Consider the following 25120-nt stretch of genomic DNA (forward strand, 5'->3'; position numbering starts at 1 on the left):
GGCCAACAACAGGGCTTACAGGCTGAGGCTTTCTCCTGATGTTGCCTCCTGGCACGGGGATTCAGAGGATTAGTGCCTCTGAATGTGGAGCTTCCCCTCGGCTGCCATGACTAGTAGCCATTGCTAGACTCCATGAATCTCTCTAATCCCCTTTTAAAGCTCTTTATTCCTGTGGTCATCACTAGATCATCTGGCAGTGACTTCCACAATGTAATCACTCTCTGTGTAAAGTCCTGAACATAATGCCCATCAATTTCATTGGATGCCCTCAAGTTCTAGTATTTTGAGAGAGGGAGGAAAAAATTATCTTTGTCGAGTCTTTCCACCTCTTGCATAATTTTAGAAACCTCTATCTTGTCCCTCTTTAGCCTTCTCTTTTCTAAACTGAAAAATCCCAAACTCTTCAGCCTTTCTTCATAGAGAAAGTGCTCCAGCCCCCTTATCATCTTTGCTGCCATTCTTTGTACTTTTTCCAGCTCTGCCATGTTCTTTTGGAGATACAGTGATTAGAACTGTACACAGTATTCCAAATGAGGCTGCACCATAGATCTGCATGGAGGCACTACAATACTGGCCATTTTATTCTCAAATCCTTTCCTAATAATCCCTAACACAGAGCTTGCCTTTTTCACTGCTGCAGCTCATTGGTTAACACTTTCTCTGAGCTACCCACTATGACCCCAAGATCTTTATCCTTCTCAGTCTCAGCAAGTTCAAGCCCCATTAGCCTATACTTGAATTTTACTACACCATCACATTGCTAGGAACTTTGGAACTAATATAGGAACCAAATCACTTATAAATGCAATCATAACAATAAAAATTCTTTTTTGGCCAGAGATCTGATCATAAGACATGCACTCAGACTGACCAGTTCATCATGAGACATGCATGAGATCAACGCACACTGTGATCAAGCATTTAACACTTGGCAAACAACTGTAGCTTTGGGTAAATTTCATAACTGCTGAGAAAACAGTATTTTTAATGCAGAGCTTTTCAGACGTGGTATACTGTGCAGAGCATGGACTCTCCACACACATGTAGTTCTCCAATAAACAATCTATAGCCAAAATTACCCAAAGTAATTTAATCTGACAATCAGTCTGTGTGGACGTCTAAGAGAAATTTGCTCTACTTGTCCACTTTTGGTCTATATGTACCAGGATAGCCTTTGGGATTACCAGCTAGATTTATTTGTCCTGTATACTGATTTCTGGCTCATTTGTCTTATTACCTTGCTTAGTTCTGTTACGGATTTAATTCTGTTTATATATTTTAACCAGCGTGATTGTTAATAGCCACCCTGCAGATGTTCTAAAGTCATAAGGTAAGTTACAAATTTAAAATAAACACACAGAGACATTAGATGACACAGTTAAAAGACTTAGCAGAAATATGACAAACAAGAAAAGACTGTTATTATCTCTTTAATTCTTTTGGCTTTGGCAGAGTCCAGAAAGATCAACACCAATGCAACAGGTCTTAGCCTAGCTCTTCTATTGTCACTGCATATAATACCTTCAGTATGAGCGGCTTCATTAGACAGCCTGCCTTAAAACTAGTCCTACTTTGAAACAGACCAAAAGAAAGCTGCAACCCCCCAAAGTGGGAAAATCCCAAAATGCCTGTTTTCTCTGTTATAAACAGGATGAAAATACAGGATGCAGAAGGAAACTTAGTTTGACCTGGATTTCCTGCTGAACACACAGGGAGCATCAGATCTCTCCATCTTGTGTCTGAGTAAACAATTCAAGGAAAGTGGACATCAGGTCCAGGATACCAGAAGGGGGATCCTGGGTACCTAAGCTACCCCTACATTTCTCATTAAGAGGACAACTGCATTAGTCATTATAACAACAGAAGCTTGCAATGCTCATCAAGACACTGGAAGGGGGCACTCTTTCAGATAATTTAATCTATTTAACAGTGCTTTACAGTAGATATTTAATATTCCCCCCTTAGTTTAATGCCAAGTGTTATGGTACCTTTTACAGTACTTGCCCACTGGAAATTGGACCAAGACCACCAACTCATTTCTCATGAAATAGGAACAGATGGCAGCAACCCTGAGTCAGGCAGAATCCTGTGTTTACTGGCATGCTGATGCACAGATGTGCAACATCCAACCACAAAGCATGGCAAACTGCTGGCTCTTAATGCCAACACACAAGAAAAAAACAGCTCTTTTTTGAACCCTCTTCTTGGTGATACACAAAATCACATACAAACAAATCAGTTTCAAGTAACCAACATTCCATCACCTCTTTAACAATCCTGGGGCAGCTGGAATCTTTGAAGTCCGTGAAAGGAATTTGGCAGCATGTGCTTGAATCTCTAAAATTCCATTAATTACCACACAACTTCTACAATACACCACATTCTTAGGTCTAAAAGCATAATGACAAATGTAGATGCCTAATACTTAGCTATGCTTTTAGAGACAACTCCTTTTAAAACCTTTACTGTGAAAACTTCAAAACTTGTGAACAGAACTTTTATCTCCTCAAAAGAATGAAACCGAGTCTTAGGCTACATCCACATTACAATTATTCTCCACTTTGCTGTGATCTCATATCTCCTTCCCATCCCAGTTATAGCCCTTTCCTATCCCGCTCACAGCTGCATGGGGAACAAAAGCTATTACTGATTTTTTTTGTGGTGATCTATTGATTCTCTAAGGAATACTTTGACAAAGACCTCCTAGGATATAGTCTGGAAGCCAAAGACTCTTGGGGTGGGAGGAGTATGGAATCTGTACAATCTGACAAACACTGTTGTAATATCCTGATGAGTGCCTATTTCAATGTGACCACTTAAGACAGGGAAGAATGAAGTTTATCTTCACATTTACTCTCAGACACACTATCGACAGATCTGAATTTGGATTTTACAATCCCATTTTTGTAAGGTCCCATCATAAAAAAGCCATCTATTTTTACAGGGCCTTAGACATTAGTATTATTACATTTTAATCCCACTATTCTTTAAGGAGTTCAGGGAGGCATGCATTATTCTCTCTCTCTAATTTTACCCTCACAATAAGTGTAATGTGGTCTAATTGAAAGAGAGGGACTGCCCTAAAGTCACCCAGTGAGCTGAGCAGAGATTTAAAGCTGAGTTTCCCCAGTCTTGAATCCAATGTCCTGGCTACTGCCTCTATGTTAAATTGTATGAACTACAGAGAGCTGCTTCTGCCATGGAAATCGCTTAGTTCATTTTGGTTTAGTTAGGTATACTTAGGTTTTTAAAGTCTTCTTTCTGATCCAAGACAAGTGCCCTGGAAGGCACTTGTGGGGTGCGTTGAGGGCCTTCAATCTGGAATGCCCACTGCACCTAAGCTTCCAATGACACCCAAAGTATCCTACAAATATTAAAGGTACTTCCCCCCACCTGAAGTCAATCAGAGTACTTGAAAACACATTGTTCAGATGTAGAATGCATAGAACAAAAAATTTTAGAAGACTCCAATTTATTTGCTCTAAGAAAGAAAATGGGGGTTCCATAGTTCTAGAAAATAGGCAGAAAATAAAAACACTTTTGCACACAGATTTTTACAAGATTCTAGAGTACATAAGTAGCTAGACAGTAATCTAGGGAATAAGGCTAGCAGTAATCAATAAAAATGTCACATTTGACAAGTGAAAGTCTAAATCATGTTTCAAGTCCTCAGCCTGGCATGAACTGCTCATAACCTTGGATGGTTTTTAAATGACTTGCCCTCCTTAGACAATATTCTCCTATTTAGCGGCCTTAAGGGTATTTCCCACAGTTACAGGGAAATCCATCTATCTGCACTTCTTTTTACAACTACTACTGTTACATCAAGGTATTGTTGGGATTTACTTGCAAGAGTCTGAATTTAAAGACCAGACGTGAGCTGCCATTTTTACTTACTTTCTATAGGAGAGTTTATTCCTTAGTGTAAAACTGTAAGTCTTACTCTGATCAGTCGTACACCTTCCATGATTACTCACATACACACAAAAACACAAAATGACAGAATAGGAAACAATATGATAAATGCAAAAGAGACTTAATACGGAGGAAGGACAAAGAAAATTTGATGCTGTTTCTTTAAAAAATTGTATAGAAATATGTGAAAATAAAATAATTTGATGTGTATTAATACTTCTATGTAATATTTAGTTCACAATGAGAGATAAAGACTTACTTTCTTTCTGTTTCTGGGGTTGACACAACACTGCTGAAGCCAAGTGATTCCTGTAAGAGAAGATGTGGAACTCTGAGTTCAGAATGAACAACAACGGGCTTTGTTATCTGGCTGATAGAGAATACCAAAATGATGGCAAAACCCAAAATAGATCATTGCCCCCATTGTGCTTACTTCAATCTGGGATCGCAGCTGTAGAGATGTAGAGCTGGCATCACATTTCTCCTAGAAAGGAACAGATGTCAAGTTAATGTAACATCATAAGTCTGGCAGCACTGACAAGCAAACAGCAAGAGAAAAGAGGATTAGAACAGGCAATAGGAACAGTTAGAGAAACACTGGTGTCACTCTGAGTGGGCTAAGGAATTGTCTGGAAATCACTTCACAAAACCAAACTCTAAACTAATTTAAAGGAAAGCATAAGGTGAGTCTACATTCCTGGTGGAAATATCAATGCATACTATGTAACATTTCTTTAGGATTGCCAAACTCTATTTTCTTTTTCAAAGTATTTCTAACTATTGGCTTGTATTTTCCAGGAAGTAGGAATGCAAACTATCATGCAATGTGTTGAAATTACCACTAGATGGCTCTATGTGCTCTCCTGCACTGCCTCTATCAATGGTAGAGAAGGGTAAAGATGGCCAAACAGAGCTGTTCTGCATTGAAGTCCCCTTGGCATGAAACTATTTTCACCATCACTTGGGTTAAGTTCTGTTTGTAGAAGAGAGAGATTGTTTCCTTCTGCCTTGGTAACCCTCCCTCCCTTCCCTGATTCCGCCTACAAGATGAATGCTCTGATTAAAAAATAAAAAGGTCAAAGAAACTGAAAACTCACAGCCAACATAGATGGAAGCACAACGTTGTACTTACACTGTCTAACCCCTCCTTTTACTGCCTGTAACATGATTTGCAGTTTGAGAATTCACTCTTTCAATTCTGAATTACATATTATTAAAACATGATGATGATGTCTTAAATATATAAACTGCTTTAATCACCTTATAAATGACAGATATCATTAGCATTATTATTAGCATGCTGCCCAGCAGCTGCTTCCTCTCCGTCTCCTGCCTCAGCTGCAATCCCGGCCAAAGTCAATGCCCCTTTGCCCTCTTGTGTCCAGTTCTCAGCAGGCAATAGCCCACCATTATAGCTGTATAACCACAATAATTGCTTAGTGTGGTTTCTAGACATAGAGGGAAGACGCACAGTGCCTCTTTGACATGAGCAGCCATTAGCTCAGGCCCTTAGCTCAGACCTTTGTGGCCCCTTCCATGTAGTCAGAGTTGAAAGGCGAAACTGGCGTCTATCACAAAGCATGCTACATTTTCTCTGTGTATGGGGAAGGACATTTGGAAGTTGTCTTTTAAGTGAATTGGTGCAGCTTCCTCAACTAAAATAGATCATTATCCCCTCATTTTCAGCTTTAGACATCTCTCCTGTTTGCACTGATGACATGCTGTAAAGGAAGAAACAGGCAAACAGACAAGCACTGATGCCTGTCACTACTACAGAAAATAAGCAGAGAACCACATGACGCGTGGGGAGGGGATTCTGTCCCTCCCCTACTTTGCTTGCCTACCCTTGACTCCACTGCCTCCTAATGCAGCAGGTCAGATTTCTACTCCTTCCCCCCAGGCAAACTCACAGGCAGGGGAATCTCACTCATCCTCCCCCTCCTCCCCCTGTCCACTTGCCATTTCCACAAGTCTGACCACTCTGCTGGCCACCCCCATCAACTGTCCTTCCACTCCTCTGCCTGCCAGTCCATCCTCTTTCCTGCTGCTCCATGGAGAGCCGTGGCAGAGGGACAGCCATGACATGTCCTCCGATGTCTCCCCCTGTGGCGAGGGGAGCGGATGCTGTCGGGACAACAGAAGAGCATTTTACGAACGTGGGGAGCGCCTGTTGAACAGTAACAAGGAGTTAGGCCTGGGTGAGTCATGCAAGTAGGGTAGCAGCAAGTCTTCTGGCCTGATCCCATTGGGTCCTCCTTCAAAGACTAAATTAGCCCTGGGAATGGTCCTGCTCCTCCGCCTCACTTTGACTGACAGAAATCCAGGCCTAGAGGCTGGCAGTACTGATGGGGCTGCCCAACCACGACTACTGAGTGCATTCAGTTCTTACTACAGCTACAGAGACTGCTGCTTCTCATTTTCAGATGTTTCTGCAAACCTAGGGCATTTTTCGGGTTTGCAGAAATTTCTGTTTTGTCTGTGCATAGTGGCAATCTCTGGATTTACATATCCACAGATTCGGCCATGCTGAGAATCCGATGAATTGATTTATTTAATACTGGTCTATATCATGGTATCTAGAGCTTATTTGCTTGAGGCGTTTTTCAAAACATGAGCTAGATACCATTATTGTCTCTTCCTCAGTATCAGGATCTTCCTGGGCAAACAACCTCTTGTGGTTTGTTATTTTCCACTTTGAATTTTGTACATTGGTCAGCTTGACTTCAATGAATTTGCAGGAAGAAAGCAAAGCAGCCTGCACAGTGCTATGAAATACAAGATAAGACAATTTCATTCCATCCTCTCAGATGGGAATGAAGAACGTATGAAAACTTTAGGAGGCAAAACATCGGTCCAGCCTCTCTATTCATTCTGCCATCTCCTTTCCAGCACAGTTATTTTCCATATAAAACAGATGTATGCAAGCCCCTCTTCCTTCATTAGTCTGACTAAACCAAAAGCCAAATGAGCTTTCCAGCTGGAAAGGCAACAGGAACGCTGTACGATTCTCCCATGAGCATGCTTCATGACACGAAGGCCAGAAAGGAAGGAAGCAGTCATGTACCTCGGCAGAATATAGCTCAATGGTGCCAGCTTTTCCTACCCTGTCCAAGGAAAGACAGGGAACATTTTACCAGTCACCAAATTGTAAAGCTGCCTGCAAAACAGAGACCAGAACCTGCAGGGTACTACACAAAATTTTGTTTCATGGTGTTGGATCAGTAAATATTTAGCTTTGCCTTAGTCATTTGATATTTAAAGAAAAGTTGTGCTGCAAATACATGTTTAGAAACTCTTCCCTTTTCATCTCTTTTAAGGGATAATCTGGTTACCCAAGCTGACTGTGAAACAAGAATATACACAGTAGATTCCATTGTCAATGGAAGGTGGAAAGAGTGCCCCCCCATCCCGAATTCTCTTAGGGAGAGTACCAGCTGCATCCTGTGTTTAACAAAATCCAGATTCTACTCGCCTCACTTCTCTTATTTATGCTATGAGCAGCTTCTCTTATCCTGCATATAAAAAGCCACCCTGTTCCTTGGAAACTTTAAAGGGGAAAAGCAATCAACATCTTCATTTAGAATTTCAAACAAATCACAGTTTGTTGACAAATAAGTAAAAGCATTGTTAAGAAGTCTGGACCAATGAGCTGCAGTTACGTTTAGGTTTGATCCTATTTAAATGCTTGGGATGTGAATGTAGCAACAGAACTGCTTTCTGTAAATGAAGGTTAATTGTATAGAATCCTGACAAAGTCCACCTATGGAAGTTTCAGTGTGTAAACAAATTTAGGATTTATTCTTGCCAGAAGTTTTTAGGGGATCTATATTTGAAGCCTATGAGCCAACCTTTGTAGTATAAATATGAAACAAGCATTTTACAAATGGTGTCAAAGTTCTGTTATCCTAAAGCATATTAACTTTTTAAATAGCCTATGTCGCATTTTCTGTACTACAGCTTATTATTGATGTGGAGTCTTAATTACCCATACTGGACGAGGTTCATTTGACTGAACAAAGAACAATCAGTTCTGCCTCCTATGAATAATGTTGCAAAGTGATGTAAGTCTAACCGTTTTACTACTGTTTGCTTACTAGTATTAAGAACAGTCTTTTCTTTTACTTCAGAAAGTAACAGTTTTTATATCCCCCTTTTCTCTACCTGAAGGAGTCTCAGAGTGTCTTACAATCATCTTCCCTGCCCTCTCGCCACATCAGACACCCCGTGAGGCAGGTGGGGCTGAGAGAACTCTAAGAGAACTGTGACAGGCCCAAGGTCACCTAGCTGGCTGCATGTTGAGGAGTGGGGAATCAAACCTGGTTCTCCAGATTAGAGTCTGCCAGTCTTAACCACTAAACCATGCTGGCTCTCTGGAGGGAGGAAGTAAATTCAGTTGCTTTCCAGCCTCACTCCAGCCACCCTCTAGGTAGACCTATTATAATGGGTCTAGCAAGAGACAATGGGATGGTTCAGATCCCTCCACCCCCCATTGCCAGCTAGACAGGTGATATCTAGCAGGGTCTGAGATTTGGAGGAATCATGTGCATGAGAGATTTCTGAAAATGTTTCCTGCTGACCTCAGGAAAAGCTTCTTTAACTTGGCCTGACCTGGTCAGGAGGAGATAGAGCGATGATAAACTCCTGGGAGTGAAGAGAAGGCACTTTTTTGTGCTGATTCAATCTAGGCAAGCAGAACTTTTATCTGTGGTTGCTGATAGGCAGCAATATTCATGTACTGACCTGCACTAGGAAAAGGCTTCAAGGTAAGGAACAACTTTAGAACAAATTCTATTTTAAGCTACTTGCCTCACTTCTCTTATCCCTGCCTTAGGCTGACATCTGTTAGGGAATGTACATAAAGAGGGACAGAGAAACTGCATTTTACTCTTTTATTTTGGATCCCTTGCTCACTATGTTGGCTATGTTGCGAGGAAACTTGTGGACATAAATCCTTTATAGTTTTTTAATGCTGGTAGCAGTTCTCTGTGAAGACCTCCATCGCTCTGGAAATGCTATTTTAAAAGGAGCGCCAGGAAGAAGGGGAGGGGTAGTCTGTCAGAAAGTGACTACTCCCCCAGTGGCACACAAGGCAGTAAGCTGTTCCCATGGTAATCAGACACCAGACAACGAGAGACAACCAAGAACTGGGAAGGGCAGCTGGAAGTACCTGGAGTACTGTGTGCAGTTCTGGAGGCCTCACTTCAAGAAGGACGTAGATAAAATTTAAAGGGTACAGAGGAGAGCGACAAAGATGATCTGGGGTCAAGGGACCAAGTCCTATGAAGATAGGTTGAGGGACTTGGGAATGTTCAGCCTGGAGAAAAGGAGGTTGAGAGGGGACATGATAGCCCTCTTTAAGTATTTGAAAGGTTGTCACTTGGAGGAGGGCAGGATGCTGTTTCTGCTGGCTGCAGAGGAGAGGACGCACAGTAATGGGTTTAAACTTCAAGTACAACGATATAGGCTAGATATCAGGAAAAAAATTTTCACAGTCAGAGTAGTTCAGCAGTGGAATAGGCTGCCTAAGGAGGTGGTGAGCTCCCCCTCACTGGCAGTCTTCAAGCAAAGGTTGGATACACACTTTTCTTGGATGCTTTAGGATGCTTTGGGCTGATCCTGCGTTGAGCAGGGGCTGGACTAGATGGCCTGTATGGCCCCTTCCAACTCTATGATTCTATTATTCTATGATTCTAAATAGTGGTCCGCTCAGTGAGCAGTTCCAACAAAGGCCAGGTGATGGCAGCAGTTGAACTGAGAAAGGGAGAGAAGAAGAGAAAAGCCTCTCCAGGTTGGCGGCATGTGCCAGGTAAAGACCTCAGACAATCACCCAAGAAACTCAAAAAGTGTGGCGGAATAGGGCCTCCAGATTAGAGCAGGGATGTTCCGCCACAATGGGTATAAAATAAATAAATAACATTCGTTTAAAGTGTTCTCTCCCCATTTTTGACAAATGCAATTTGACTGGCAAATTATTTCAAGAGAAGAGACTTTGGTTCTTGTCACTCTTGTAAAAAAACTTTCAGGAATTTCTGACTCAAAACTCAATGCTAACTTAGGTTGGTCATTTGAAGGAAGGTTAAAAGCAGGCAGTATGAAATGCATATTCACTGAGCAACATCAAAAGTTAAAATGCTAGCACAGCTCACAACGGCTGAAAATTTATCCATGTGCATCCATGTGTTTACAGGGCTGCAAACCAACTGGGATTTTCTTCCTGAAAGGTCATCTTAATTTGATATGCAGGGGAGTACCCTGCTTACAACACTGGGGTCGCTCAAAAATTCTCCCTGTGGAAATACATCCCAGGTATGGAATTTCTGATTCAACAGAAGTGTCCACGCACAAAGCAAAAGTGGACGTGCAAGAGGCTGCCAGGGTAGAGAGGCATATTTAGAAAAATTACTTTGCCCCACCCCATAGCAACGCCTAGTGTTGTGAAGGGCTGCTGAGTTAGAGAAATCCCACAGACATCCCAAATCAGAACCATTTGTTTAGCTCTGGTAATAACCTCTATAAAAACTTCATGTGCATACACACAAACACAAGGCCATGGAAGAGAAAGCTGCTTGCCTTTTCTATAAAATGCATCTCATGTAACATGGGTTTGTGGTACATCTGAATGGTGAAACCATATATGAAGACAGAGGTCTTAAATAACTCACTATATGTAGAATATAGGCTGGAATGGGTGCTTCTTTGATCGTGAGCTGATGTGTTCACAAGGCGTCCTGTACCATACAACTAGTTCCAAGGCACATCTCAGTGATTCAAAACATAAAAGTCACCAGCAGAACCACTTCTATATCTACCAAATGTGCATATATGAGCACCTTGGAGAAAATTAATCAGACCAGAGATTATTCAGTAGCTCAGACTAGCAATCAACCATTTTAAGTTTGCAGTTGCACTTTGCCAAACTGCCCTTTTCAGCTATTATGGTAAGACATGGGAAATTTTCTGCTCCATTACTCTTGCATGCAACAGTCAGAATTTGTATGCTGTATATTAAATGGAAACATAGTGTTAAATACAACATGAAATGAGTTTGGGGAGGAGGGAGCCATAGAGGAGTAGTTAAAATTGAGTTTTCTTGTAAACGATTTGTGTTTTCCCTTGAAGAAACATTAGTCCAAATATTCTCCTAATGTTCATAAGCATGACCGATATAGCAATATGACTATTACAAGACAACAGTCACAGTTTCTGAGCTTGTAGCTGAATGCTCCATGGAAATAACTGAAATTCCGAAATGTTCTAATCAAAATACATTTTGATACATTTATGTATCCCAAATTTGAAACTACTATGTAAAAATACCATTACCTGTACATTCCTTTGATTGCAGAACCGGATATCCTAATATTAAAAGGCACAATTTTATGATTGGTCATACATATAACCATGCGAAGCTGTCTCACTGATCCAGGTAGTTCAGTACTGTCTGCTCCGCTTGACAGCTGTCTGCAGAGTTTTGGGTGATAAAAATCTTTCCGAACCCTTCTGCCTGAGATAGTTTCCCTGGGGAGCAGTGATTTAACCTGGAGCCTTTTGCATGCAAAGGAACTGATATTCCACTCAATTATGATTCCCTCTCCAGTTTTAGTAAAATTAACCAAACCTATTTGGGTTATTTATTCAGGATGTATAGTGTATAGTATAGTGGATGTATAGTGTAAACTATAGGATGTATAGTGTAAACTGCCCTGAGCCGAAAGAGAGGGCAGTATAGAAGTATAATAGAATGAATGAATGCTGACTATTTACTACTACCCTGAGTATACTACCCTCATTTGGGAGGGTGGTATACTAAACTTCTACTACTACTACTAATTACTATTAACAACAACAACAACAACAACAACAACAACCTTTTTTTTAAAACAGGAAAACAGATTCCCTGATGATGGCAGTAGAGAAGCAATCAGGAGGAAAGGTAGTATTTTCTAACCATTTTCTCACTGAAGTCACCCCATAAGCTATTCAAAGTTCCTTTCTAATGTTTCCCTGATCCATTCTAGAAGTAGCTTTCCTTCCAGAAGGAATAATGTAAGATGGGTTTGTATGGCAAGGGGGCATGTTCCCAGGCCTGAATACACACCAAAACATATTTTGGCAAAAATATTAATAGGTAAATGAGCATAGGCACCGCATGGGCAGATCCTGCTAGTTGGCAGCCAGCTGACTGCAAGGAATCCCCTTGCCTGCATCTCTGGCCCTGATGAGTCCACAAGAGGTGGCAGGTGTGTTGGGTAACTGTTGGGCATTGGGAAAGGGGCTACTCCCCCAGCTGGGGAAGGGGTGGCATTGTGATTTAGCATCCACACAACCCCTTCAGTAGCCCAGTGCACAGGCTCAGCCTCCCCCAATAAGGATCCTTCCCCATATCTCACAACTGCCAGGTGTGATAACACCATCTTCAAAACACACAGAAAATAGAGCCATCTCCAAAAGTGGGGCACCAAAGGGTAAAGTAACACCCAATGGCACCTAAATATACAGCGGCAGGATGGGTAGCTGCTTGGCCCAGAGAAGGCGAAAGACAGACCAAGGACCGATGCAGTGTAATGGCTGGAACCAGTGGCACACAGGAATTACTGAGGCTTGTAGATCCCCATCCAAACATCTGGCCATGCTAACATCCTTTTCCAGCACGGCAGCCCCTTCTGCCTCAATCAGCTAACTTGGTTTGTATGTAATATCACATAAGGGCATTGCATGATTCCTTACCTTGCCCTTGTTTATTTAAAAGAAGACTGACATTCATCAAAACTAAACAGGCATCATTTCCCCCCATCACATTACAACTGATAAGAAAACAATCACCCACTGAATTTTACGATACCAAGCTAAAGGTTCAGAGTTAGTCCAAAAAATGGCAAATTAACACTTTCATTTTGAGTTGAGATCACCAGTCTCTGGAAGAAGAAGGCAGTTCATTCTCAGAGGGAATGTAGTTTACTTTCCCCTATTTTTGCTATTTTTCTAGAAACCTAGAAATATAGCAATAAGAGGGGGAAATAACTTGCATGAAATGTATTTATTGCATTTATGTCCTGCCTTTCCCCAGAGGTTCAGGGCAGCTTTCAAAAGGATTAAAATAGGTAAGAATGAAACATTAAATATTAGGTTTTTAATTTTTCTAAATATAATAACTAGTATCAAAGCCCATTTTAAAAATGGGCTTTGAAAGGGGCGACAGGCAGGAGGGCGTGAGAGGGTGGCCGTGGCTCCCTTTGGCCACAAAGCAGGCTAAAGGGAGTTGAAAGCCTCCCCCCCCGCCGCCAGTGGCGACAGGGAGGTTGCAAACTCCCCCACCCCCACCCCAGCTCCTTCCCAGCAGGAGCGTACCTGCGGGTGGCAAAGCCCTGTCGCTGCCTCTCTCCTCATGGGTGACAATGGAGGCCGCAGCCACAACGCTTCCAGCAGGTGAGGAGGGAGGGTGGGAGCTGGAGAGTGAGGGCCAATCAGGGTGGACCTGGATGGACAGGGCCCCGGACAGTCTCCTCCCAGGAGGCTGTTTCCCAAATATATAAGGGAGCGATATTGTTAAGGATAAAATATAAAATAGCTAAACCAGTTTCCAATCACCTCCTTTCCAAAGTGAAAAAAGAATAAGTTCATTCAGTTAATATTTAGTTGGATGGGTTGTAGACAGGGAGGCCAGCAAGATAGAAAGTTTTTTCTAGGCCTCATACATAGGTCTGGCAGAACAGCTCTGTCTTATAGGCCTTTAAGGTTTATTAGTGACTTCTTGTTTTATGTATTTTTTTATTGATTGATGATGATTGATGCTTTGCTGATTTGACACATAGAAGTTTAAATCCAGAGGTTGTGACGCTTTCTTTAGTTTTACCGTATATGCCCATGGAAAGTGCAGAATCAACTGGGTGAAAATTGTATTATGGAGTGCCTCAGGGTTCTATTCTTCCATGCACAATCTTTAATATAGTATGAGGCTCCTGGATGAGACTGTCCAGAGCTTTGTTCATTATCCAAGCCACCAGATACATCTGTCTTGGTTCTGAATCAGCGTTTGATGCTAGTCAGGAGGCTAAGGCAGAATAAGCTGAAGTTGGGTCCAGATATGGCAGTGCTAATACTGTCTGGGAATTTTTGTTCATACTGAAATGCCATGGAAGGCCTGGCACTCAGGAGAAGACAGAATCTCTGAACATCCCAAGCAGGTTTGAATTGGGCTGGGACTCCTTAAATGGCAGCATTTTGCTGCAGTTTTAGTTTCCAGTTGTCTTTCAAGGGCAACCCCATATGGAGCACATTGTAGTAATCCAACCATAAGGTTACAGAAGCCAAATCAGCTTAGTCTAACAAGAGAGATGGCAAATCAGATGCAGCTGACAGAAAGCACTCCTAGTCACTATGCCAACCTGATTTTCAAAGGGCAAGGGAAGGTCCATGAGTACCCTAGTCTGCTAACATGCTCTGAAAAACTGAATGTCACAGCATCTAAGACAGCAAATTCACTTCCTCTAGAATATTAGCATTCTGTTCCTCACCTTTGGGCAACCTCTGCCGGGTCTCACATAGCACACAAACTTGCAGAGAATGTATGTGATTTTGTTGTTTTAAAAAAGTAATTGCAATTAACATTACAAAAAGATAAAGCCCCTCTCTAGTGAGAGAGTGACAGTCAGACTTCGTCATCCTTTCAGAAATCACCACAGGTCCCATTACAGTAGTCAGCAATATATGGAAACTGAACAGAAAGCTGGCAATTCAACGTGCCTTACTGCATCTGAAAAAGATTGAAAAGCTTGGCTGCTTCCAGACAGAGTACAAATGCGTGCTTATACCACAGCAGCTGCAGGCTTTCCTCCTTTTATTTGGTTGGATTTATGAAAAAACAGCAGTTTCACCAGGATACATCCAAGCCCAGAGACTCTCTTTTTAGTCACAATCCCATTCCCTACTCAGCAATGTTGTAACAATATAGCACAGTTTGGCAGGAAATGGGCAATACCCTTCAAAGAGCTAAAAAAGGGACAAGAATGGCCTGTGGAGGCAAACTACTCCACGACAGTTTGAAAGCAGAGTTTACATCCATCTCCATCTCTCCTGGTAGAAGCTATGGGCGGCCCATCCAAATAGGCGCTCCAGTCACAGCCAACCTACAGTTCTCTTTAAAGAGAGAAACAATGAGTTCATGAGTCATGCCCAGTTCACAAAGGGAAAAATCCTTGTCCGCCTACTCACTGGGAACTTAATTGTGCAGGATGAAACAAATGCAAATAACAGTCAATTTCCATAAGGACTAAATTTAAGTAGTTTCTTCTAGGGTTGGGTGCTTCGGTGCCCAAAGCGGCCGGTCTCTTCTAGCGCAGCCAGGGCCGCACCACGGGGGGGAGGGCATTGGAGCGCCAGCAGGCACACACATACAGGCACAGAGCTTCACGGCTGCATGGGTGCACCCGCCAGTGTGCTAATGCCCGTGGCTCCCTCCCTCCCTCCCCCCTGCATCATGGCGTGGCGCTTGCTGCGCCGGGAGAGACCAGCTGCTTCGGGCACCAAAGCGCCCAACCCTACACTTTGCTATTTTTTCATGTTTAACTTGTCATCACAGCCAAGGATTACTAAGTAGCCAAAGAGCACATTCAAGGAGCTAAGAGAACAAAATGTACAATATACATATACAGAGAGAACTTTACCACCTAATTCATTCAGAGACTGAAAATGAGCCATTATAGTGTAAGTGTGCATTTCCTTTTCTGAACCCAGAACATTTTTATTGCATTAGCCATTGGCAATCACAATCCTACCAAAATACCAAATATACAAAAGACATAAAATAAAATCATAACATTCTAAAATCAACAAAAGTTAAGACTGAATAATAGAAACAAAACCAGAGTTAAAATTATTAAGGCAACACAATTTTGTTTACATAGTTCAGCATAATTTTCTTAGCAGCAACTCTGTTAGAAATATGGGGATGGGTATCTGATAACAGCAAAATCAGATTCTTAGACTTCACTGTGCCCCAAGCAATGGGTAGTAGTTTCTTGATGTATTTGGCTCTCAGATCATCATACAGAGGACAGTCAAAATGTAATGTATAAAGTCCTCAATTACCTCTTTGCCACATAGGCAAAGGTGAAAAGACATGGGGAAATGGACCAGTACGAACTGCTATCGACATTGCATGGCACCTCAAATAGGTAAGCGCCATTCTTAGTGTTAAAGTTGTTAAGGTTGCTAAGTATGGGGATATATAGTGATCTCTTTTAAAATGATTTAAAGGGGGATACTTTAGATTGGGCTATTACACTGCTGTCAATTACTGTATCCATATGGAAAATCCAATCTCGTAGATCATTTCTGGATCTCAGTAGATCATCAGGGATAGAATATTGAGCTCGAGTTGAATGAGAAATTTAGAATGGGCTTGGTGTAGTGGTTAGGACTGTGGACTTCTAATCTGGCAAGCTCAGTTTTATTCCTTCCATCTGCAGGCAGCTGGGTGACCTTAGACTCACCAGAACACTGATAAAGCTGTTCTGACCGAGCAGTGATATCAGGGCTCTCTCAGCCTCACCTACCCCACAGGGTGTCTGTTGTGGGGAGAGGAAAGGGAAGGTGACTGTAAGCTGCTTTGAATCACAGAATCACAGAGTTGGAAGGGGCCATACAGGCCATCTAGTCCAAGCCCCTGCTCAACGCAGGATCAGCCCTTGAGATTCCTTTGGGTAGAGAAAAGCGGCATATAATAACCAATTCTTCTTCTTCATCATCTTGTTCTAATACAATCAGCAAACTCTTTCTATTGAGAGAGTCTGTGTCACTGAGAGTGAATTTCATCCAATAGTTAAGTATAATTACCTTAACCCCCCCCTCCCGAGCACCCAGAGAAGGTAGTTCTAACTCGTCTCCCATAAGTGCTGCAGATAACCCCACTGATAAAGCCAGAATTCTTCTCATGAGCAAATTTTGGACCCTCTCTAGATTGGCCAGTATATCTTCCCCTCAGCCCCATGTATTTCCTTTTCAACTCATTATTGAAAGATGGAATATTTTATTAAATGATTTCAAACCACCTACTCTCTCCAAACACCTACCAGTTCAAGGTGAGACTTGTCTAGTACTGACAATCCAGACAGGAAGATATCAAAATGGCTGAAAGCCATTTAATATACCAACCGGCTATCCATATTACAGTGGGAAGATGCACTGAACAGGAAGCAATGAATTATCAAATTACCATAACTATAACCCATCCTCAGTATCACTTAACAGAGATAAGCTTCATTTTAGTGCCAGTTAGTTCTATACTTTATTGTGCTTGCAACCCAGATTGTTCAAGAACAGACTTTCTCATCCTTTAAGCACATCCTTATAAGTAAAATGGGAAAGCAACTCTCAGTACAGCCCAGTGCTTTATTCAGATTTATTATTGCAGAGAAGATGAATGTGACCTTGAGCATCTGGTACTCGAGCAATCTTATAGCATTCTAAAAGATCTCTAGCCAGACATAAAAAAATACAGGATGATGGAAAGGGGAAAATAAAGGAAACCTGACAGAGATAAGACTGTTTTCTCCAACAAGTGATGGCAGCATAGTGGAACTATGCATATACTACATTTTTACCCCATTTTACTCCTTGTGGCACTCATAATCCCATTCCCATGACAGGGAACATTAACTATTTCACCTCTATCACACTGATATACATATCTTTATTTGAAGATACCGTCTTTGGAAATGACACTTTAGAATGCTTTCTTGTGTAAGAATGAAAACAGGGAGCTCTAAATCACAGAACTAGCAGCCCTGTGTTCTGTTTCCTTAAACTTTGTTATAGGGAGGGGGGGAGGGGGAAAAAATTCTAGCCTACAGTAGCCTCCACATACAGATAAAGCCTGTGTGATCTCAGTAGGGTTTTACCCCCTCCTTTCCTGCGGAATGAATTCACATTGATCTTGTTATCTTTTGAGACTGAACATGTCAAAGCGGAAAAGACAAACTGGTAGAGAAGTACATCACTATGAAAATGCCACCTACTGTTGAGAGCTGTCCTGAGGAATAACAGACTACAGAACAGATACTGGCAGTATAGGAGGGGTGTGTTAGATAGCATTATGCAGTCCACATTCTCATTAGCATGAAATACATCCGAGCTCCCCTCTCCCTTATTTATAAACATACCTTTCTCCCAAATATCTGAAACTCAAGGGGTAAAATAACAACAGAAGCAGTATCCTCTTAAAAATACAACCATCAGAAGAACGCCACTTCTTAATACCTGAAGGAGTCTCAAAGAGGCTGACAATCATCTTCCCTTCCTCTCCCCACAACAGGCAACTTGTTAAGTAGGTGAGTGCTCTGGGAGAACTGATGGGCTCAAGGTCACCCAGCTGGCTTCAAGTGAAAGAGTGAGGAATCAAACTGTGTTCTCCAGATTAGAAGCCGTTGTTCTTAACCATTATACCAATCTTAAAAGCTTAACCCACACAGTAATTGTCTTGAAGATCAGCGTTCCATCTTTCAGGCCCTCCAAAACCGCAAGGAAGATGTAGACCTTCTAATTTTCTCTAGAAGACTATTCCAAATCACTGTAACATTCATGGAAAAATCTCAGAAGTGGGTGGAATGATCAAAAGGCACTGCTGCACCAAGCAAAGATTTCACAGGATCATACCAGGAGAGGCAATCTTTCAGGTCTGTGAGCCCACATCCTGGAGAGCTTTAATGGTAAGAAGTGGCCACATGAACTGGATTCAGAAACCAATAAGCAACCAATGCAAAGACCACAGAATAGATGCAATATGATTCATGCCTCCTGCCTCCAATTGTTGATGCCCTTGGGACAGATATCAGGTATCATTGTTAACAAAGCATTTCCTAATGACTCTGTAGGTTGTATAAGAGGTGAATAACACTTGCAAGATTACGAGAATGACAAGTGAGACCTGTAGATAGTATATATAGTCTTAACCGTTGCCAACAATGGAATCTTTGGGAATATATATATCCTATTCACTACTGAAGCACTGCCAGTAACTACTGAGCTTGTTGGCCACTTAAACATTTCAAACAGGCATCAAATGAGCTTCCACACCAGACTTATTCAAAGAAATTCTGCTATCAAAATGATCAGAGACTTTCTGGTGAGTGAATTTCTGGTGAGAGAACTTCTGAATATCATCAACTGATGCACACTTTCTTCCAGTAAGCTATACGAACATTATCAATAGTTTAAGTAAATAGTTTTAAGTATATTTCATTGTGTCAGTAGGGGTGTTCATTTGGGTCTATCTGAACCCAAAATATACCTGAGAAATGAAATATTGGTATTTTCAGGAACATTTCAGCTTCCTGCATGTATCCAGATTTTCTAGGGGGGCGGGGGGAATCCTAGTTATATTCGAGAAAATTCTAATTTCTAGAATTACAAGTAGACCCCAAGCAGGGGAAAGGAAGGAGCATATCACTGTCACCTTTCAGTTTTTTGCTGGGCTTCTACTGCAGTCCCTTTAAAGAAGACTGTCTGAGGATCAGCTATGCCGGGGGAACAGAAGGCTCCCACTGGCTGAGCTTGGGACTGACTTCTCATACAGCCTGGTTTAAAACAGGCTGCAGAAGAAGCCAAGCCAGCTCCAGGATTGGGATGACTTTTCAAAAAGCCAGTATTTTTCTTCTTAGGCCTATTGTACCTGGAAAAAAAATGAGATAAAGAAAAATCCTGCATCTGAATGCATCTGGTATTGAGATCTGGGGTTTTCCAAAAATACTAAACAATTTTCAAGTCCAGTTGATCTCAACTGAAAAATACTGGGGAGGGGGGGATTCAAGCTGACACTGTATAACAAGGAAGCATTTATGTTTTATGGGTTTAAAGAGAGAGATGCTTTACCCCTTATCTCCTTTTATTTTTAAGCAAGTACATACCTTAACCCTTTATGAGGTGCCCCCCCCACTGGAGGGAGACGAGTATAATACACCATTGTCACATTTTACACTAATCAGGGGTTCCTGTACCAGATTACAAGTTTCTGACTGCTGAGAAAATATGCCGACAATTTTGACACCTGCAGATTGGTATCTTCTGGTCAATCAGTAACAATAATTTAATATGTTATATATAGCAGATAAGCATAGTAGAATGTATTAGAAAGCTTGTTTCACAAATGATATTTAATGTTTTTTCTGCAGTTCTGAAATTCAGATGTTAAAGCTACACTGGCTACAAGGTACTGGTACTCCCATTATGACAAAACTAATCTTAAGGAATTATGCTCACAACCCAAAACAGGTAGAATGTAAATTGGTAGGGTTGTCAACCTGAGGTTGGGAAATTTAGGGGTGCAGCCAGAGGACATGGTTTGGGGAAGGACCGTAGAATGTCATTGTGTCCACCCCAAAGCAGCCATTTTCTCCAGGTGAATTGATCACAATTGTCATCAGAGATCAGGGGTAATTCTGGGAGATGTCCAGGCTCCAGCCTACAAATTTAAAAAAAAGGCAACTATGGTAGCAAAAATCAAAGGCATGTTCCTTGCACAGGGTGATACTCACATGTCTCAACACAATCACCATTCTTTATTCGTCCTTCAGCCTTATAGGCACTAGACAGTCTTGGCAGCAATATGCTTCTATCCACCGCTGACCTCACTTAAATTGCATGTGCCCAAATAATTGCGGCCAGTGTCAACATTCTATAGCACAATTTGAATTCAATAATAAATCTTAAGCTCGTTTGTCTCAAGGCCTATTTAAACTTCAGAAGTTAGTGTATTTAAAACTGCAGCATCTTGAAGGTACACTGAACATAATCTGTCTTGGTAAATGAAATCAGTTTCATTGTTTAGGGTTTTCTGTTAGGCCTTCTTCTCCCATTCTCTTGCCATCCTTGAGATACCTCTGGATTGTGAAACCAGTTTAGCAAAACATGATAGCACGTGTTTTATAACTTCAAGGACAAAGTCTTGCTATTCTTTTGCTACCATGTCTCTGACAAAGCTTTTAAGTCTCTACACAGAATTCACACACTACTGCTGTTGTTTGGAAACCAAAATATGTGAAGTTATCTCAAGTTGATCACTCCTACTCTAAAACCCTCAGCGGGCTTTGCAGGATATCTACAATAAAACTGTTAGAGCACTGATGGCCTTGGTTGCTTGTTAGCGAATGGATCTGCTTTCCTTGCACGTCTTCAGTTTCAGTTACACTGATGAATGCTCTGTTTTTCAGCTAACCCCTTCTGTCATCTCAGATCTTGAAGACAGAAATAAGCCTAGCATTTTGTATGCACTGAAACAGAAAACCCAAGAGAGGCACTAGCTTTTATGGCAAGCAACTTTCTTTATTCTAGCATATGGAAAGTTATTCCTTCATGAATTCTTTTTTACTTTCAACAAATTTTACTGTATTAACAAATCTGGCCATTTTTTGGGTTAAGGTTATAGAAGAAAATTACTTGAAGGCAGAAAGCTAATCTGGTTGTGAATTCCCTTTTCCTCTCCCCTTCTCCACCCTTTCCTCTCTGAATATAGTGTCTCTGGTAAAATACAGACTGCAATTTTATGGACACTTATTAACAAGATTGAATATAAAACACTGTTAGGAGCAGAAGAAAATTTGTTTTTTAAGGTTCGCTTTTCTCTACTCTACAGAGTCTCAAAGTGGTTTACAATCCCCTTCCTTTCCTCTCCTCACAACAGACACCCTGACCTTTTCTACACGGAGGCTGCCAAGGTGTGCTGCTGCTCATTTTTCAATCTGTGTCCAGTTGCCGTGAAGTTTTCCACTTCCTCATGGGAGTCCCGGTCTCAAATATATCTTGTTCCTCCCCTGACTATTGGAGAATCCTACTGTGTGCTTCTCTGAGAACATTTTGGACCTGTCCTGAGAGAAGCACACATCGCGCTGAGGATATTGCTGTTATGAACACCTTGCAGGATCAGAACTAGCCAGAACGAACAAGTGTTTTTTTCACCCCCTGTTGAAAATTGTAAAAATTTGTTTATTATATCTGTGTGCATTTGTACAATTGACCTCTGATCTAGATCTATTTGATCAAAATGCATTAGGTCAAGGTCAAAGAATTATTAGGCATTGTTGGTATACGTACTTATATGTTTTATGTGTGCCAAATAGATATTCTTGTATGGTTTTTAAACATTTGAGCTCCTATAATAAACTGTTTATATTTTTTCTAAAATTGATTTTATCCCTAACCTTTTTGGTTCTCGCTTGCCCAATTTGTCTCAGAATATAGAGTGACAGAGACCCTATCCGATCCAGCATTGTATTCACAGCTCCTTGATGTCAAATTTCTAGCTACTAGCCTATTCAAGGGAAACAGAACAAAACAATAAGCTCGGTGACTCAAAATTCAGACATATGTTCTTCTCTAGCCTTGATCCTTGCTGCTAACAGCTTGGGCAAATATTATGTGGGAGAAAAAATACTTAAAGAAATTTATCTACATGTTAAAAAACCTGCAGGTGAAAAGCAGCACAGTTTATTTCTAATTCCACCTTACACTGTCAGCTGAAGGCAAAGTCATATACCCTTTTATTTTAAGGCTTCCATCTCATCCACAGTAAGTCACTGGGTAATTTATCAATCAGGGTTTTGTCTCATCTATGTACAACTGGTCTTGCACTGAACTGCATGACTGATGCATACTGAAGTTATCCAGTTCCCGAGTGCTTTTTCAATATCTTAGGTGTATTCTGACATAGTTCTTCCTGGCATCTGAAACCTAAATAAAAGTAACCCAGGATCTCTCATAAAAATGGTAAGTAGCTATGGTCAATTTTTGTCCACTCTCATTATAAAGTAACAAAATGCTCACAGCATAGGTAATTCAGTATCCTGAAATGAAAAGTATAATATTCTGCTCAAAATACAAAACAAGCCTTTTCTTAGGATGGTGAAATAAAACAAAAGCAGAAATGGTGATTGTGGAAATACGCAGATTTCACCAATGAGAAATAATGTAAGTACCAATAACAGGTGATATTAATTAGAATTGTCTACTCTCCTATTAGCCTTGTCATCTATTTGTCCTGTAGTCTCTCCAACCTGCAAGCTGATCCGCCTCTATCTATCATAAAACACCTGAACAAGATATACAGGACACAGACTACTTCTTAGATATATCTTAATCTAGCATTGTTCTTTAAAACCTGAACTCTCATCAAGAGAACATGAGTAGCCATAATCTTGTCACTGTTTCATTTTTTACCTTGAGGGATTATGTTAAATTTTTACTTGAGTGCATGCAATCTGCATGAACCTGCTCTAAAATTTAACAGCCACTATAGCAAATACAACTCCTGGTTCTTTTATGGGGAGTCAGTGGATGAATACAGAATGGTTGGCTGTATCATATCTTGCTTCTAAGGCATCTGGCTATGTGCTACTCAAAATACTTCTGAATTAAACAGAGTTCTAGCCTGTTCTATCAATGGAGGATTAACAGAACAGTTGTGTGACAGGATTACCCTGAGTCTTCAACAGTCCGAAAGATCACCACCAGACTAGAATCTTCCTCTTATCATACATTAGTATGACATGTGTGTATGTGTGTGAAGATGATACCAGAATGGGATCCAAGGTGAAGCAGGTACTCATCCAATACAAATTCTCCTCTCCACTTGATCATTATCAGTACAGGAAAAGGTAACTGAAGTTATTTTCTGAGAAAGTACATTCCATCTTTGTGAACCACATTTGCAATCTCCCGTAGCTAAGGGAAATCTCATACCACTATATTTTAGTAAATACACACTAAAACATACACATATATACACAAAGAGTAAATTTGAAGTGATTTAACTGAGTTCAGCCATGATTAGACCTTTTGACTTGGAGCATGACCTCTGCATCCTGTTGTGAGGAACAACACAGAAGCAAAAGAATATGGACACCACAACACCTAACAATAGGTATTCATTTCTACTTGATGATGTATTTTCAAAGCCACAGTAACAATCCATTCTTTTTTGTCTCCTACTAAATATAAGCAGTGATGCTGATAAAATGTAGAATGACAGAAAAGCCTGATGAATTAACACATTTCAAAGAGGTTTCACATCAGCCTGTGTGAACACTGATCCTCCACCATTACTTACATTTAAGCTATAATGAAATCACTGAAAACACAATTTATTCCTACTTTTGCTTCTATAAAAATTTAAAGGTCAAAAAAGATTGTTCAAAACAAAGTCATAAGTTGTAACCACAAACTCTATATATCCAGACACATTTTAAATAGCCAGCATTATCTCTCAGCAGAGCTATCTATCTCACCCACAACAGAATGATGGAAACACGGGATTTATGTGATAAAGGCTCACTGAAGCCAGCAGTCAGCAGAGGCCATATAGATGCAATCTAGCTGTCTCTTGCTGAGTAAGGCACATTGTGCTCCAGAGCTATGTTTTTGTTTGGCCCTTATGTTTGCTGGCTCTTTAATTTTCAGAGCAAATTAACAGCTTTGTAGGTAAAGCAACTGGGGGGGGGGGGCAATTAAGTGAGAACCATACTTTTTGAACAAGCTGTTTCCTTGCAGTCATCACATCATAATTTCTCCCAGATATAAGGAAAAAAATAAATGAGGCAGAACCATTTTTCTTATCTGTTTTGCTCCCCAAAAGAAATAATATTTACACAGAGTCAAAAATATGAAGCTGAATTCAAAATTTCAATGGAGAATGGAGAAAACTGGGACTTCCCCACTTCCAATTGCAATCCACCAAACTCCTCCAAACAGGTCACTTTTATATTTTAAGACACAAGGATTGCTACCGTAATTGGAAAAATGGGAATGGTTACTATTTTAATTCATAGTTTTTTTTTCTCTCAACACATTCTCTGTTAATCCTCTTTTTCTCAAAGTGCCCTGTTGTCTCTTATATCTTTGCTCTACCACAGGCCTTGCTGAATCCCTCCCTCCTGATAAGCCTTCTTTTCTCCCTCTCTACTCAATAGTGTTCCTTGTTTCCAACCTTCCCTAAACACACTAGTTTTTTCCTCCACTGTGACAAGTTCTGTTCTGTCTGTAATTAAATCCTTTTCTGTTTCTCCACTCATGGTTGGCCCATTTTCTCAAATTACTTTTCCACATGTTCCTCATGCATATCCAACATCATGCCCATATCATGCCTACTGACCTGTGGGATTCTGTAGGGTTGGATTTTATCCCCCCTGCTATCATTAGAAAGTATGGGTTGTGAAACTAT

At 40.9% G+C, this 25120-nt stretch overlaps 2 protein-coding genes across 11 annotated transcripts in view; one reads left to right on the forward strand and one right to left on the reverse strand.

Annotated features, from left to right (window-relative positions):
- SASH1 (SAM and SH3 domain containing 1) overlaps positions 1-25120 on the reverse strand; it is a 776849-nt gene that overhangs the window by 86754 nt on the left and 664975 nt on the right. For all 5 annotated transcript variants that reach the window (XM_077350372.1, XM_077350399.1, XM_077350389.1 and 2 more), the window contains exons 3-4: positions 4349-4399; positions 4175-4224 (exon numbers count right to left, since the gene is read on the reverse strand). In XM_077350372.1, the coding sequence (XP_077206487.1) occupies positions 4175-4224; positions 4349-4399 (101 nt within the window). The remainder of the gene's footprint in view (positions 1-4174; positions 4225-4348; positions 4400-25120) is intronic.
- Positions 9612-24131, forward strand: LOC143843753 (uncharacterized). Of its 6 annotated transcripts, XM_077350352.1 has the most exons (6): positions 10038-10221; positions 11800-11848; positions 16018-16088; positions 18967-19036; positions 20082-20119; positions 21590-24131. In XM_077350352.1, the coding sequence occupies exons 1-5, from the start codon at positions 10091-10093 to the stop codon at positions 20085-20087; spliced, it is 327 nt and encodes a 108-aa protein (XP_077206467.1). In that variant the 5' UTR covers positions 10038-10090; the 3' UTR covers positions 20088-20119; positions 21590-24131. The 6 variants fall into 6 exon arrangements, 3 of the variants coding, with proteins under 3 accessions (XP_077206467.1, XP_077206449.1, XP_077206458.1); XR_013233684.1 differs by lacking the exon at positions 10038-10221 and adding an exon at positions 9612-9721 and having other exon boundaries at positions 16018-19036; XR_013233683.1 differs by lacking the exons at positions 10038-10221; positions 18967-19036 and adding an exon at positions 9612-9721.

Source organism: Paroedura picta, chromosome 1, assembly GCF_049243985.1.
Source record: "Paroedura picta isolate Pp20150507F chromosome 1, Ppicta_v3.0, whole genome shotgun sequence".
Taxonomy (NCBI): Eukaryota; Metazoa; Chordata; class Lepidosauria; order Squamata; family Gekkonidae; genus Paroedura; species Paroedura picta.

Coding starts and splice junctions, on each gene's coding strand:
- LOC143843753 (XM_077350334.1), top strand. CDS start 10,091: ATGTGTTTACAGGGCTGCAAACCAACTGGGATTTTCTTCCTGAAAGGT. Junction 10,222..11,799: donor CCTGTGGAAATACATCCCAG/GTATGGAATTTC, acceptor TTTTTAAAACAG/GAAAACAGATTCCCTGATGA. Junction 16,089..20,081: donor TTGCATGGCACCTCAAATAG/GTAAGCGCCATT, acceptor TTTTTTCTGCAG/TTCTGAAATTCAGATGTTAA.